We start from the raw sequence: 15,840 nt of genomic DNA on the forward strand, positions 1-15,840 counted from the left end.
AGTTTTTCAATAGCGTTTTTGAAATTCGCAGCTCTCCAACAGTTAGAAAACTTATTTTATCACAAGGACAACTTTCAGTATTCCAAACTTCATACTGGCTACTTCTCTGATTGTTATATCAACTTAACAAAAAGGTACATTCTGCTTTTATCACTTGCACTCAGAGTATCATGATCATGGTGGTGATTTTTATAATCCGTGTACTTGGGCACTACTTTTATTTATTCAAAAGGAAAATGTGTATGTGTCACTTTGCTAGAGGATCAGAGTATTACATGAATGTTATTCTGGCCTCCACGGTTACCAGGTTAACTTTGGTCTCACTGCCTTTTTTTTCAAGTCATAATTTCACGTTGATGCATTTAGTTACGCTTAATCATTTCACGTGAGAAAATAATCCTTTTTTCCCATTGCAGCCTTTTTTGGAAAATATCTCAATGAATATAATGGCAGCTACATCCCTCCCGGGTGGCGAGAATGGCTTGGATTAATCAAGAATTCTCGTTTCTATAATTACACTGTTTGTCGCAATGGCATCAAAGAAAAGCATGGATTTGATTATGCGAAGGTAATTTTCAGGCACTTTTACACTGCATCAATTTACTTTGTGCATAATGGGGGAAAGCCATTTTCAGTGTGTTAGCCCATACACTAGATTGGCTTTCTACATTCTCACAGTATTAGAATGAGAAATTTTAAGGTCATTTTAAACTCCAGGCAAGAAAAAGGCTCTCAAGGAGCACTGACTTTGAATAGCGATTTTTTCCCCCATTAGGATGAAAGGCAATCAGCCTTTGATGAAAGTATTATCAGAAAAATCATAGATGCCTCCACTCTGTCTTGGGATAATTTTGGGGTTTTTCCTCCTCTAGAGGACTTATCCACATAATCACATGTTCATCTCATGCTGTTTTGCTTTTCACTGGGGTGAAAGTATATTCTGTCTGTGGCTTCCAATGTAGATGTAAGAATAACAGCAGACAAGTGCACTAATCAAAAGTTGAGCAACCACATTCTTTGCTTTTACTCCTGTCTTTGATATTGACAAGGATCGCACTTTGATATTGACAAGGACACCTGCCCCATGGCAGCTAGAGTCCACAAAAGTCTGTTAAGGCTGTCAGTCTTAGGATTTCCAAATCAGTTCATAGAAACTGGAAGGGACATGCCCCACGATTCAATCCTAGGATTTCCAAATCAGGTCATAGAAAATGAAACGGACATGTCCCATGGTTCTCTAACAAATGGATCCCAGATTAGATTTTGTAAAAGTCACACAGGTTTTGTGATTGCCAACTTAAAACTATTTCCAGATCGCAAGAGTGGAGGGGAAAGCATCTTTGAATTTAGCCTGCTAATTAGCCTAAAATGCCTTCTTCCCTCCTAGCCATATCCATCTCTTCCTCATTTATCTAAAAGAAGCCGAGAATCTGCTCTATCTAGCACAGGTCACTATGAAACAGCTATTGGTAGAAGTCAGAGAGAGGAGACTTGGTCTAACTTTGGCACATTGCTGTCTTTCCACTTGGCCTGATTTGAGCACAGGGGACTTGGGGTGAGGGTGTATGTCTCACTCTTTCATACCCTTCAGAAAACAACGCATGCAAATGAATGCGTATTAGCAATTCACAAACATTGCTAATAGGTTTCCAAACTCATCAAAGTTGAGAGCTGGCAGGGACCTTGGAGGCAGATTTGAGCACTGTCCTACCAAGTGCAGTAATTGTCACTGCTCATTTTTTATCTTGTGGGGATGCTTGTCATGCTTCTGTTCAAGCTATTAACCCTTCTTTCCCTGTTGTCCTAAGGAGAGCAAAGTAATCAAGATTACTTCCAAAGACTAAATCAGCGTAACTTGCCCGTTATCACAGCTGATTAAGTGTCAAAGACAACTGTGTCAAAAAGAATATGTATCTTTTTTTAGGGAGGAAAGGAATGAAACAGACACTCCCATGGACGAAGGTGTTAGCCTGTGGACTTGTCCTAACAATGACATGTGACACAGATTTGGTCCCTTGGGCACTGCTTTTGCAGCTGGTCTGGTCCTTGAATCTACATGTGATTAGTCATGCCTAGAAGCCTCTGACGGTGCACATTGCCTAGACACTTTCTGAATAAACTTTATACCGGAGTTCCAGGCCAGTGATACACACTTAGAGGAAGCAGGTGTTTTAAGTTTTCATTTTTTCTTTTTTATTCCATTTCTTCCCCCTCTTCCCCTTATTGCTTTTGCATCAGCCCCTGGGACTGCCGGTTTAAGTTATTTTATTAACAAGTCAGGCTCTAATCCCAACAGCTGGGTAATTTTAGTTGTGCAATTAACAGTATAATCTGCTGGAGATCAACTGCTCCCCATACTGAGTGTTTCAAATAAATTAATTGATAAAATGTTGCCACTTTTCCCTGGGCACCCAGATTTTGGCCACGACTTTCATTAGCATTTATTATGTAATTCTCACAGGTGAATTTTTAATTTAAGGAAAAGATATTTTCTTTTGTTTGTGCATTTATGCATGTGTGTGTATGCCTGTGTGCGTCTGTGTGTGTGTGTGTTCCGCAACTGTGAATTTGTAGTGGGCGTGGGTGTTTCCTGCCCTTGAAGTAATTAAATTTTTTTTGTCAAAGAATTACATCAGCGAAACCTGAGAATGAAATATGTATCCGGTGTTCCATGTGCTGGAGCATTTGTATTGCCAGATCTGATCATTATCTTGGGCAAACGGGGACCTGACCCTTTTTTTTTTTTTTTGGCTAATTCCTAAATTGCACATTATTTTTTAAAAAAGGTTTGTGCACGTTACCCCTTTAGCAAACCCAGAAGGTAACTGCCAGCGGATGTTCTCTGTCTCCGGAAGATGTTTTGCCCCTTTGGGAAGTAGTTTCCCTTCCTGCTTAAGATCTTACCTCCTCGTTCAGGGAGTTGCTTCTGAGGGAAAGCAGTATTCAAATGTGATCTGATGAATGTCACCTTTTGTAATTTTTGTTTTGTGTCAAATGTATGTTTCAGGACTACTTCACAGACTTAATCACTAACGAGAGCATTAATTACTTCAAAATGTCTAAGAGAATGTATCCCCATAGGCCCATTATGATGGTCATCAGCCACGCGGCGCCCCACGGCCCCGAGGACTCAGCCCCACAGTTTTCAAAACTGTACCCCAATGCTTCCCAACACATGTGAGTAACAACCTCAGCTCCGGGACCTGCCGAACGCGGGCCCCGCCTTTGCTCCCCATCTCGCTCCTCCCCTGCACCCCGTTTCCTTCCACGCGGCACCTCCACGAGACAGGAACACCGGCTTCTGCCCCGAGACCGCGCAACAGGAAGACCCTGAACTCAAGGGCTTGTCGAGGTGCTTTGATTAGGAATCACATCCACATTTGTAAGCGGCTAAACGAAAAGAGAGAGAAGCATGCGGGGTGAATGGGGGGCGATTTTGATCAAGGGTTTCCTTCAGTTGTCTTAAATAATATTCACAGACGTGATCTAATAATAATAATGATCAAGCAGTGTGTTTCTCATAGCAGCTGGGTGGCAACCTCTGGTCTGGTTATAAAAACCCGGGTGGATTCCCTGGGCATGGACTGTTGCAGGTTTGCCGCAGATGTGCAGTTAGCATTGCTACAGAGGCAGCTGGAGTGGGCTTGCCCGAGAGGCCTTCTCAGGTCAGGCTTTCAAATAACCTGATGTTTCTTTTTAAGAGGAGGGGGTGGGGAGGCACAGAGTAGAGGGCTGATGGCATACAGGGACAGGACAGAGAGCAGAGAGCTGTAATGTGCCTATCATTCTCACTAGCCAAAGTCGATGCTTAGGCAGCAGAGGACGTGATTTTGATTTTCACTTCGTCCGCACACTTTCTTCTTATCCATTGCAATAATGCACAGTCTTCTACGCAGAGCAGCTGGCTCTGTGTCTGCTGAAAGTTTGACCACCAGAGAGGTAGGGAACAAGGTACTGGTGTGTTTCCTTCATCACTAAACCTCCGGAATACATTCTTCATCTGTTTGTGCTTAAATATCATCCCTTTTCATCCACGCTGATTTTCTATCTGTGATCCCAGACAGAAAAAAAAAACAAAAAAAAAGATTAAATGTACTTCCTTACGAAAAGAGGTAAGTAACTACAGAAGGCATTCTAGTTGCTGGTCAAGACATATCCCTGGAAAACCTTTTCTTTTTATTCTTATTTTTTATCTTATTATAACTAATAAACTGCTGGCTCCTGGTCAGTGGTACTTAGATCCTCTCTATCGTATCAAGTGACTTAGAAAGAAAGAAAGACAAGAACTGACAATACGTATGAAGCCAGGGTGGGTGTCCTACTGAGCATGCCCAGGAACTTGGAGGGTGAAAGTGTTTTGATGCATAAAGTATTGTCGACAAAGAAGATTGCCCCAGCCTCTGGGGAATACGGTCTGGATGAGCCATTGTGCTTTGGAATCAACCCTGTGGATGGATATACAAGCCTCTGAAAACCTACCCTACATATAGCTATGCAACTGAATTCATGAATGAAGCCCATGAGTGGTGAGTGGCTCTCCATTACCAATCACTTGCAAATTTAGTAACCAGCTGGTTCAGTGAGAGAAAAAGGTTTTTGCAGGCTTCTTCCATGCCCTGGGACCCACCTTTCTCTTTTCTTTTGAGTCAGAAATCACTCCCTTTGTTGTGTTAACAGAATCTCAGCCTAAGGTGATTTTCCACAACTGTAAACTTCACTGATGTTTTCCCAAGTTGGAGGACAAGGGGTTGACAAAATGTGTTTTACGGCTCCTTAGAAGTCAGCCTGCCTTTGAAGCTTCAGGGCAAGGTCCTGAGCCTACAGGAAAATCAGCCACAGGTCAAGAGGTTCTGACAGCTCAGCGGCATGCACAGACAGCAGTGCAGGACCAGAGGAATCTGCAAAGTTCTCGGGGCCTCAACAATAGCTTTTTAAAAAAAAAAGCATCTCTGATTGCAGCAATTTAAAATTCTAATAGTTCCACAAATATTTATGGAGCGCCACCTGTGACATTGTACAACACAGCAGGGATATAGGCACAAGGAAGACACAATTGCTAACCCTGGAGACCCAATGAACTAGGACAGAGGTTGGCACAGAGGGGCCAAATCCAGCTTGCCACCAGTTTTTATAAATAAAGTTTTATTGAAACACAGCCATGCTCATACAGTTAGGTATTGTCTATGGCTGCTTTTGCAACACAACAGTGGAGTTGCGTAGTTGCCCAGATACCGTATGGCCTACAGTGCGTAAACTATTTACTGTATGATTCTTTACAGATAAGTTTGTCCTGGTCCCCTGCTCTAGGGGGTAGTGTCCAAATAGTCTTATCAGCAGCAGGCCCAGCAGTAAGTACTAGAGCAGGGATCCCAGGGGCTGTGGAAGTTTGGAGGAGGAAGCATGCACATCTTTTAGAGGAACAAGGAAAACTTCAGGGCCCAGAAGGCATTCAAAGTGGGCCGCAAAGGATGGGCAAAATTTCTGGAGCTGATATGCAGAGATTGGGTAGATGATTTCAGGAAGAGAATGTGGCGTAGAAAAGTGGTCACCATGTAAATGAGGCCATCTAAGATGTGACCTAGGAAAGCAATAAGGGATAAAGCTAGAAAGAGAAATTCACAGAATATTGAGAATTTGTGTAATTTGTATGTAAGCATAAGCAGAGAGTCACTGGAGGCCATTTGGTAAAGGTAGAATGACATCATATGTGAGTTGATCATTTTCTCATGCGAAGTTTCCATTATTCCTCTTTCATGCAAATGAACCACCTGTGTGCCTTTGTAGTGATTCTACTAAGTGAAATCTGCACATGGCAGAGTGGAAAGTTCTCAGGCCTTGGAGCCAGGCAAGCGTGGGTTCCTATCTCAGCTGTCCTCACTGAGCCTGTGGGCCGTTTCTTTAAGCTCTCAGAACCTGCATTGTCTCATCTGTAAAATGGGAGTAATAACTAGCATCTTGACGTGGTGTCATGAGTGACAATTAAAAGGGGCCCCACCTTGGGCCTGGGACACAGAAGCCACTTCATAGATGCTAATTCTCATTGATCCTTTCTGTTAAGACAAACCATAAAAAACTGTTCTTTCCGGATTGGATCTCTCTTGACCTACAAAAAGTGCTGCTTCGTTTGGTTCAACTTAACGTTCGGGGAAAGCAGCTAGAGAAAGGACGAGTTGATACTTGTCCGTGGTGCCTTGACAAGTCTGTTGACTAGCTAAGACCCGCATCGATGAGGCTGTCACACCTGGCTATTCTAAAAACACAGACAGAAGCAGCAGCCCGGGCTGTGTTATCTTTGCCAGGTGCAAAATGTGCTATAGGCAAGTGCCAGTTTGGACAACACTCCTGGCCACAGAAGATGAAAATTCACACCGTGGGATGAGCGATTCAGCTTCTGTTTGCCGCTGAGCTTGGGGCTTTGTGTACCTAGAATGAGGAGATCCGCTGTGTCTCCTGCAGCCCTTGGAAGCCTTGAATTCAGGGCATCTCTGTTGTAAAAGTCTCCCCGCTGCCGCTGGAGGAAAGGGCTGGAGAGAGTCCGTGTGCGTCTCTTGTCACTGTGAGTGACTGCCCAGGTTCACAGTTCAGTCCGCACACAAAAGGAGTGAGACAAATTGAAGGCAAGCTTTCCATTGTGGCGCTCGGAGCTCCTGAATGGCTGGTTTCCTTAGCGAGAACAACAGCAAGGCATTCAAGCAAAGGGATGCAAGAAGTTAAGTGCTTTGCAGAGATATTCGGCAGGCCCTAGGAAAGCAGAACGAGAAGCTGCAGGCTCTCCCCTTTCGGCGGGGGGATGCAAGCCATGTGAGCGCTCTCCTTGAGGTCACCTTCCTTGGTGGTCAAGCATTTTCCAGATGCCTTTCATCCGCCTTGGGTTAGAGCTATCTGACCCCCTCAGCCTGCAGCGAATGTATCAGGTTTCCATGGTGTTCGCCGTTCCAACAAAGGAAGGAAGCCAGTCCAATATTGCGGCTAGAGGTTATGCCAGCCGGCTAAGAATGAGAACAGATTACAGACGGACGGAAGACACTGTTTGATCAGACAGTGGCTCAGCCACTCCTGGCCTCTGAGAGTTCTGAGGGAGCCTCCGTCATGATAATCACCTATAATCACCGTTACCATCGAGCCCTTCACTATGGCTGCGACCCTACTGCACTTCCCAGTAAATTCTCTCCCCCGTATCCTCACAGTAATGCTCTAGCCTCATCCTCACTTGGCACCGCTTTTCTCTCCTGGCCTCAGTGATGTGATAATATGCACCTGTGGACAAAAGCCTTTATGAGAAAGGAGATTCCATGTATCTTCCCGATGATTCTATGAAGGGCTCAGACTTCCTGGATACTTTCCTACCAACTATGCATCTATGAACTTAAAATTTTTTTTTGTTCCAATTCAACAGTTCTTTCTTTCCGTCCCTGGAAATGTGTATGACTGTACACACACACACACGCACACGCACACACACACACACACAGAGGTTCACGTGAAATCTAAACTTTCGTAGAACAGTCCACATCCACTAAGTTGCAGGATTTGTTCTGACAGTGGAGTTTGGGATGGACACGGCACGTCAAAGGGAAAACTACGTCTGTGTAAGCCTCAAACAGTTTTCGAAACACCTTTGTTATCTAAAGTTGGAAAGAAATGTCTTGCCTTAAAAAGAATGTGCACGTTCTCCCTCATTTCTTCCACAAATACATAAAAGGATATGCTTTTGAAGATGAGAGAGTTTTAAATCCCCCATAAACATTTGTGATTGGGGCAGAATTCATGCTCCCTTTCCTATATTCCCACTCTCTTCTTCTCTCTATGTTTACTACATATCCCATTGCACTGGCTGTTTACCCAGATCCCCGAAGTGCGATTGCACAAGTCCAGGGGGCCGTATTCACACTCAGTATCACGTGAATGGTGCCCTGCTGCTAGGCAAGGTCGCTCTTTCCCAAAGGCAGGACCCAGCGGTCCATCTCTACCTCTTGCTGTCTGGTGAGCACAGCTCCTGTTGCTCTAGTTGTACAATACATTTTTGTTTAGCAAATGAGTAAACATATTAACCCCACCAACTAGCTGACATTAAGACACTATTTTAACTAGTATGAAAATAGTTGAACAATCAGTTTTATAAATTAAATGAGTACCTAGAGATAGTATAATTCCATAAATTTTTAGATTAAAAAAATGAATACCCAAAGTTTATTATTTTTTTTTAAAAAAAGACCCATATAGCTTTGCCCAGGTCACATAAGTAGATAGGGACAAAACTGGAGCCCAAACTCGACTCTCTTGGACCCTAGATCTTTCCACTACACCGGGCTTGTTCAGTACCCATCACAGTCACAATTAATAGAAGAAGAGTTCCCTATGTATGTCTTTGCACAATTAGAATTGGAGTTTGCAGCATCATTGGAAGACTCTTTAAATTCGTTTTATGATATGCCTTTTTATTTTAAAGTTTTATGATTTATCTATAATCAAGATCATTTGGTATTATCCTGCATGTGTTCAAATATTACCCACCTAAAGACATTTGAACTCAAATGGGGAAGATCTCCAAGAAGTCAATTAAATTAAATAAGTTTAATTTTAGTGAAAGCTGAGATGGTGTGGCCTGGGAGATTAAGTCTAGAATTTCCAATATAATGCTTTGAGTGTGTGCGTCTTAAATCTGTACAACTAACTTATTCTGGGAATCGAGACCTATTTCTCAGTGAGTGATTATCTTGCTACCAATAAGGGTATTAAGAGTTAGGATTTTTGTTGTCGTATGAGACTAAATAGCAAATGAAGAAAACATGTTCAAATACAAAACGCTCAAAATATATTTAATTTCTGTGGGGTGACAGCAAAGACCATCAGTGGTACAAATGAACTGCTAAGTTCTTTGCATTTTGCCGCGAATGGGTTTAATATATGACACATGCATTTCTTGAAACTATTTCTGTGCTAGTAAGAATTATTCTCCCTAAACAACCACCCATCAAATAGAAAGGGGACATGATTGATTTTCAGAATTCTTATCCCTGTTATGTCGATAAGCAATACGAGCAAGAAAACCAAAGCCCGGGGAGAATTGGCATTGATGGCAAAGGTTGAACGTACAAGGCCAGTAGTCTGAGCGATCTGCGAGCTCATACACTGAGCAGTAACTCCAGACAAACAATGACTAGAGAAAAGCAATGTGCAGGGAAGCCTTGCTGGGCAAAGCTCACGTTTTTAAGTCTTGGAATAATCTGTTGAGGGTTACAGGTACCTTCCTGAAAGTTAGGAGGTCTGGAGAGCATAGTTCTGGGCCAAACATGTATCTGAACAAACAGCAGACCAGGCACATGTGACTGTAATTCTGACAGATTTTCGTTTCTTGAGGGTTTTTTAAAAGAAAGCAACAGAAACTCAAAAAGGACAAGTTGGTCCTTTGTCCTCTCCATTTTCAAGCAAACAGCCAGTGTTATCTACCTTCTGGAGGATGCCTCCAGTGTGCCCTGGAGGATCAGACTTGATTCTGTATTTGCAACAAACATAGACACATAGCAGCTGGTGGGAGGCGTCTGAATGGGAAACAGAAGCAGCTAATATTTTGTTTTATTTATTTTTTATTTTATTTATTTTTTATTTTATTTATTTTTTATTTATTTATTTTTGGCTGCGTTGAGTCTTCATTGCTGCCCGTGGGCTTTCTCTAGTTGCGGCGAGCGGGGCCTACTCTTTGTTGCGGTGCGCAGGTTACTCATCGTGGTGGCTTCTCTTGTTGTGGAGCACGGGCTCTAGGCGTGTGGGCTTCAGTAGTTGTAGCACACGGGCTCAGTAGTTGTAGCTCGCGGGCGCTAGAGCACAGGCTCAGTAGTCGTGGTGCACGGGCTTAGTTGCTCCGTGGCACGTGGGATCTTCTCGGACCAGCACTCGAACCCGTGTCCCCTGCATTGGCAGGCGGATTCTTAACCACTGCGCCACCAGGGAAGCCCGCAGCTAATATTTTAAATCAGAATGAAGGCTAATGATTTCAGGACTTACTTTTTATAGAAAGAAATGTATGGATCAGTGCTTTTTTTTTTTGCGGTACGCGGGCCTCTCACTATTGTGGCCTCTCCCGTTGCGGAGCACAGGCTCTGGACGTGCAGGCTCAGCGGCCATGGCTCACGGGCCTATCTGCTCCGCGGCATGTGGAATCTTCCCGGACCGGGGCACAAACCCATGTCCCCTGCATCGGCAGGCGGACTCTCAACCACTGCGCCACCAGGGAAGCCCTGGATCTGTGCTTTTAATGATGGGGATTTTGAGGTGCTTGTTGGGGACGGCAGTTCAGTGTGACATCATGGAGGGAGCAGGGGTCCCAGCACGTTCTTTCAGGACCACCTCCATACACTTTACTATGTCATTTGTAAAGTGGGAGTAAGATGCCCCGCCTTCTCCGGGCTGCTACAGCAAGCAGGTGAGCTGTGATGTGATAAGCTCTCTCCCAGCTACCTGTAAGTGTGGGTGTGATGTGGTCACAGCATTTGTCCTCTGGAGTCACTGACGCCTCTTTGAAGCCTCACGAGAACTCTTTGAAATCCTTGCTCCCGTTATAGAGATGAGGAAACAGAGGCCTAGAGAAACAAGTTGCTCTAGATCACACACTAGTAAATAACAGGACTGGGATGAGAATTCAGGTCTGATTCCAAAACATTCTGGAACAATTGGATATGTGGTTTTCCACTGTTCCCTAAAACAGTTACTTGCTTCTCTGTGGCTCGTGGGCCAGCCAACAGCTCCAGGCTCTGTCTGAATAATTGTAAGTCAATTCTTAGGACGGCAAGCCTTCATTATCCCTGGGGGACAGAAGGCTGCATCTTCCAGGAATTTGGCAAACCCCAGCAGGAGGCAACCACAGGTCTTTGGCAAAAGATCACTTTTCAACAACACTGTCAGTTCCAGCGACCCCCAACCTTCCACCTGCAGGTCCCTGGACAGCTGCTGTTCTGTGGGAAGCAGTGGCAGCCTGTCTTCCTTTAAAAGGCAAATGCTTATCCCCCCTCCCCCCCTGCTGAGATCCCACCTGGGATCTCATCCCCAGAGCAGGTGTGTGTGTGGGGGGGGTCATCTCCCACATCCAGAAATTAAGAAAAACAGGGGATGGGGGAAGGACAGCTTTGACAGCGGACCTGAACTCTCCCTTTTAATATAAGCCAGATTGAACATATGTCATTCTGTAAATCCGGGAGTCCAATTTGAGGCTGGTAATTTGCTGCAACCTTCCCTGTTCCTCAAAGCGAGGTGGATGGAACCCTGCCAAGCACTTGAAGGTAAATGGTGGAGGACATGATTGGCCCACTGTGAGCCTGCCTTTCGGTTCCCTATTGTAATTTTTAATTGTGTTGAGTTTTTGTGGTTTAAAAACAATCGACTAGATTTATTCTAAAATTAAGGCAAACCAACATCAAAGGCAGTAAGAGGAGAGGGTGAGGTATTATGAAGAAACCCCATGTAATCTTTTATAGCCGTATTGTTTTTCAGGGCACGTATCAGTAAGTGGTGAGGGACCTTTTGTGACCAACTTGCTCTATTTCTCTGACCTCAAACTACCCCCATGGGTGAAAATCTCCTTCCGCCAGGATTTAGATGCCCCCTCTCTCCACCTCCTCTTCTGTCTCTTAATCTAATCCTGTTTGTAAGGCGACACGCTGTGTGAAGAATAAGAAACATGGGCTTAAGTCCCTTCCTACTGCCCAGGCCCCTGAGATACAAGAGTCAGATTTGGCCCGTGGTGCAATTTTAGGTATGAAGAACGCTTTCGGGCCAAAAATGGGACCATTTGGCTCATGAGGTGTCTACTTGGTAAGGAGACGAAAGTTAATGTTGAAAGTTTCTCCTACAGAGAATGGCAAGTGATATCTGAAAGTTTGTTTTTTAATGCCATGAGATTTTTTTCAACCCATATCCTTTTATAGAATACATTTTTTTATTGGCTCATGTAGGAAACTCAGGTACGTCTTCTGTTCTGGGCACTTTAAAGTGATAGATAGATAGATAGAGAGATAAATATAGATAGAGGGGATAGAGATAGATGACAGATAGATATAGATAGATAATAGACAGACAAATATAGATAGATAATAGATAGATAGATAGACAGACAGATTTGTTGTTCCTCAAAACAACTTTTTATTAGAGATGCTCTTATCCCCATTTACAGATGAGCAAATCGAGCTGCAGGTGCTTTTCCCACCCTACAAATCTGTCTCCTTAAAGGGGAGTTAACTTACACTTCTGAGTGTAACTTGTACACTTTTAGTGACAGTGTCTCCTGTGCTCTGTGTTATATTGGCATTTGAGCTGTGGCATTTCTGCTGGTTAACCGCATCCTTACAGATCATCAGGGTAACTTTTTACACCAGGAAGACCAATGGTACCAAAACAGCATTTTCAAATATTAAAAAAGAGGTGCTGCAAATCCACTGGCAGAAGAAAATGTATAGTCACAGGTGGCATTTATAGAGCCCTGTGTTCATGGAAACACCCCTGTGTACAATCATACATCTCAGAAACTCCAAGTTCCCCCATGTGAAATTCCCTCCATGACGGAACCACTGGAACACGGTCGAGGCTCCTGGACTCACAGCGACTGATTGTTTCTCTAGTTTTATAATAAATGATGCCACAGGGTCACCTTCAGTCGTCATTATCCACCATCTTTCACTGATAGGATCCTCCCCAGAACAGAGACTGGTAATGAAATTTCTCGATCAACATAGACTGTTGCTTATTCTGTGAGACTGGCTCTTTGCACAGTTGTGGTTCATATGAAGAGCAATCTCAGATGCAGGAAACTCCCCTCGCTCTACTTTCTTTTCATTTTTTTAAAGTGAATGGGCTTTGGAACCAAGTCCTCGTTCTATTACCCGCTAATTTTATTAACCTGAGAAAGATATTTATCTTTGCTAAGCCTTAGTTTTCTCGGCTGTAAAGTAGGAATGATAAACCTATATCCCAGAAGAGCTGAGCTAATTAGATGAATTGATGTGAATAAAACACTTAGCACGATACCTGACACGTGGTAAATACTCGCTAAGTTTTTAATATTTATTAAATGTTTAATAAAACATTAAATATTTATTTAATGTTTAATATTAAACAACGCTTATATGCTTATCAGCTAAGGAAAAGGTTCAAGTACATTACAGTCTGGCAGAGAGGTCAAATGAAAAACAAACATTTCTCACTGTGAGAACTGTTCTAGCATAGATATGTTCTTTGGGAGTGTGAGGTAGCAGCATCTAATGGTGCAGGGAGCTGGGGAATACTTCAAAGAGAAGGTGACGTGCTTTGTGTGGCCCCAAAGGAAAGTATGGACACCTCTTGGATCTCTGCAATAGATTAAATATAGGCTTGAACCACCTGTCCTAGAACAACAGAACCCACTTCCCTATAGTTAACAAAAAATTATGCCCTACACCTATATTGATTTATCTATAATGAATAGCTCTATTGGTAAGCATGTATATTGCCGTAGACTTGGTTATAATTCCAGAAAATCCAATTAAATTAATGGTATCTTGGGCTTCCCTGGTGGTGCAGTGGTTGAGAGTCCACCTGCCGATGCAGGGGACGCGGGTTCGTGCCCCGGTCCAGGAAGATCCCACATGCCGCAGAGTGCCTAGGCCTGTGAGCCATGGCCGCTGAGCCTGCGCGTCCAGAGCCTGTGCTCCGCAACGGGAGAGGCCACAGCAGTGAGAGGCCCATATACCACACAAAAAATAATAATAATAATAAATAAATAATAATTAATTAATTAATGGTATCTATATACAAGGTTAGGAATGAGAAAAATTCATAGAGACTAGATATGTAGGTAATCCATAAAATACCCTAGTAAATTCAAGAGAAGAAAATGTATTGAAATTTTGATTCCTCATCATTGCACATAATGTATTAGTGACTATATTTCATAGCCTAATTAGCAATAAACTTTTTCGAGTTAATATCACCATGAGAACATTCTCTTCTACATTACTGAGTTTTATCTGTAGATTTGTAACATGACCACAATCATGTTGACGTGTTTTTACACATTTTAGTCAAAGGACCCAAAGGAACTTGCACTAATTAGATTTTTAGCTGCCAGTCTTGGTCTTCTAAGTTTGAATCCATATACTTTCAGAGGGCTTGTGCTGTTTGGGGTGGTGCGGACTTCAGATCTCTATATAAACACAGAGAGATGTATGGGAGAAAAAAATCCTTTAGCAGTGTCTAAATTATCTTTCCTAAATTGTTATTGTTATTTCACAGCCTTTAACTTGAGATATGTCTCTAAATGGCTAAAAAGCGTATATAGTAAGACTCCTTTCTGGATATTTGCAGAACTCCTAGTTATAACTATGCACCAAATATGGACAAACACTGGATAATGCAGTACACGGGACCCATGCTGCCCATCCACATGGAATTCACAAACGTTCTACATCGCAAACGGCTTCAGACTTTGATGTCAGTGGATGACTCTGTGGAAAGGGTAAGCACACGAACTTGCCTCAGTGACAGGTTTTGGTCCAGCTCCCCTTACGTAGACCCATTCTTGCCAATCCTGTTTTTTGTAGTTGGTGTTTTTCATTTTAAGAGAGAGAGTGTGTGTATTCAGTTAATTCACCATTGCTCCCTTATCTTGTCCCCTTTCTATTACCTCTCCATGCTTGGCTCTTGTGGAGCCAGTAGCAGAGAGGAGATACAAATCAAGACGTCATAGATCAAGGGCTAGAGCCGCAAATACCTTCAGGAATTAAGCAAATAATGTAAGTAGCTAAATCAGATCCAGTATAAGGCAATAGGGAATGGTGGGGCTTGTGGTGAACTTGAAACGAAATGCCCCCATCTAAAGCAAGGAGCAACTACTCAACTTCAACTAATTTTTGTTGTGTAAGAGTGTGGATCCAGTATCAAGTCCTCTGACTTCTAAAAGAAGCCAGAAATACAAATATTTTCTTTGAAATTTCCTGAATTTTAAAACATAAGCCAAACAAGACATGCCTGAAGGCTGGATCTAGCTGGATCAGGCTCAGAAATAGCCTGTTTTTAACCCTTGATAACTAGATATGAGTGATGATAGTCAAATTTGCTTTTAAATGGATTTTTCAAAGTAAAACCTTAAAGTTTGGTGGTGGAGGTTGTTTTGTGGGGTTTTTTTTCCCAAATAGGCAAACAAAACCTTTAAATAAAACGTACCAGACTCACAAAAGTTACATATTATACAAAATCCACTGTGTTATTAGACTTTTTCCCTCCAGGATTGCAGGCAACTGGAAAATGTGGGTAATGTACATGGTTGTCGGCCTTATTAAGGCAACTCTTGCCTTCTAAAAATAATGGAAAAAAGGTTTGGGTGAAATCATGGCAGCACTGTTGTCATCTTACGCCATCACAATTGCTTCTGACTGGTGTCTGTGCTGTGTTTCAGCTGTATAATATGCTTGTGGAAACGGGGGAGCTGGAGAACACTTACATCATCTACACTGCCGACCACGGTTACCATATCGGGCAGTTTGGACTGGTCAAGGGGAAATCCATGCCATATGACTTTGATATCCGTGTGCCTTTCTTTATTCGTGGTCCAAGTGTAGAACCAGGATCGATGTACGTATTTCTATGTTTCCAACATTCAGCTGTCATAGCTCGTGTACGTCTGAGATAATTCAATTACCAATCTCAGGCTCTGGTTTCCTTTCATCCAAACAAAAAGGGTGCATGTAGGTTGGTAATTCAGAAGACAAAAACCTCCTCCCTGCTCCACCCCTCCCCCACTTCTGCCACATGTTAAATTAACTAAAGTATACTCTTTCAAGAGAAAGGAAAAATAACCGTATCAGTGATTCATTC

At 42.9% G+C, this 15,840-nt stretch overlaps 1 protein-coding gene across 5 annotated transcripts in view; it reads left to right on the top strand.

Moving 5' to 3' along the window:
• SULF1 (sulfatase 1) overlaps positions 1-15,840 on the top strand; it is a gene marked incomplete at both ends in the record, with an annotated part of 72,243 nt that overhangs the window by 22,733 nt on the left and 33,670 nt on the right. For 4 of the 5 annotated variants that reach the window (XM_082858859.1, XM_082858860.1, XM_082858861.1 and 1 more), the window contains 4 exons: positions 417-568; positions 3,008-3,177; positions 14,332-14,482; positions 15,422-15,597. In XM_082858859.1, the coding sequence (XP_082714985.1) occupies positions 417-568; positions 3,008-3,177; positions 14,332-14,482; positions 15,422-15,597 (649 nt within the window). Of the gene's footprint in view, positions 1-416; positions 569-3,007; positions 3,178-14,331; positions 14,483-15,421; positions 15,598-15,840 lie in introns of those variants that run through there. The other variant, XM_082858862.1, reaches the window with a different exon arrangement.

This window comes from Leucopleurus acutus (assembly GCF_964270905.1).
Source record: "Leucopleurus acutus genome assembly, chromosome: 17".
NCBI lineage: Eukaryota > Metazoa > Chordata > Mammalia > Artiodactyla > Delphinidae > Leucopleurus > Leucopleurus acutus.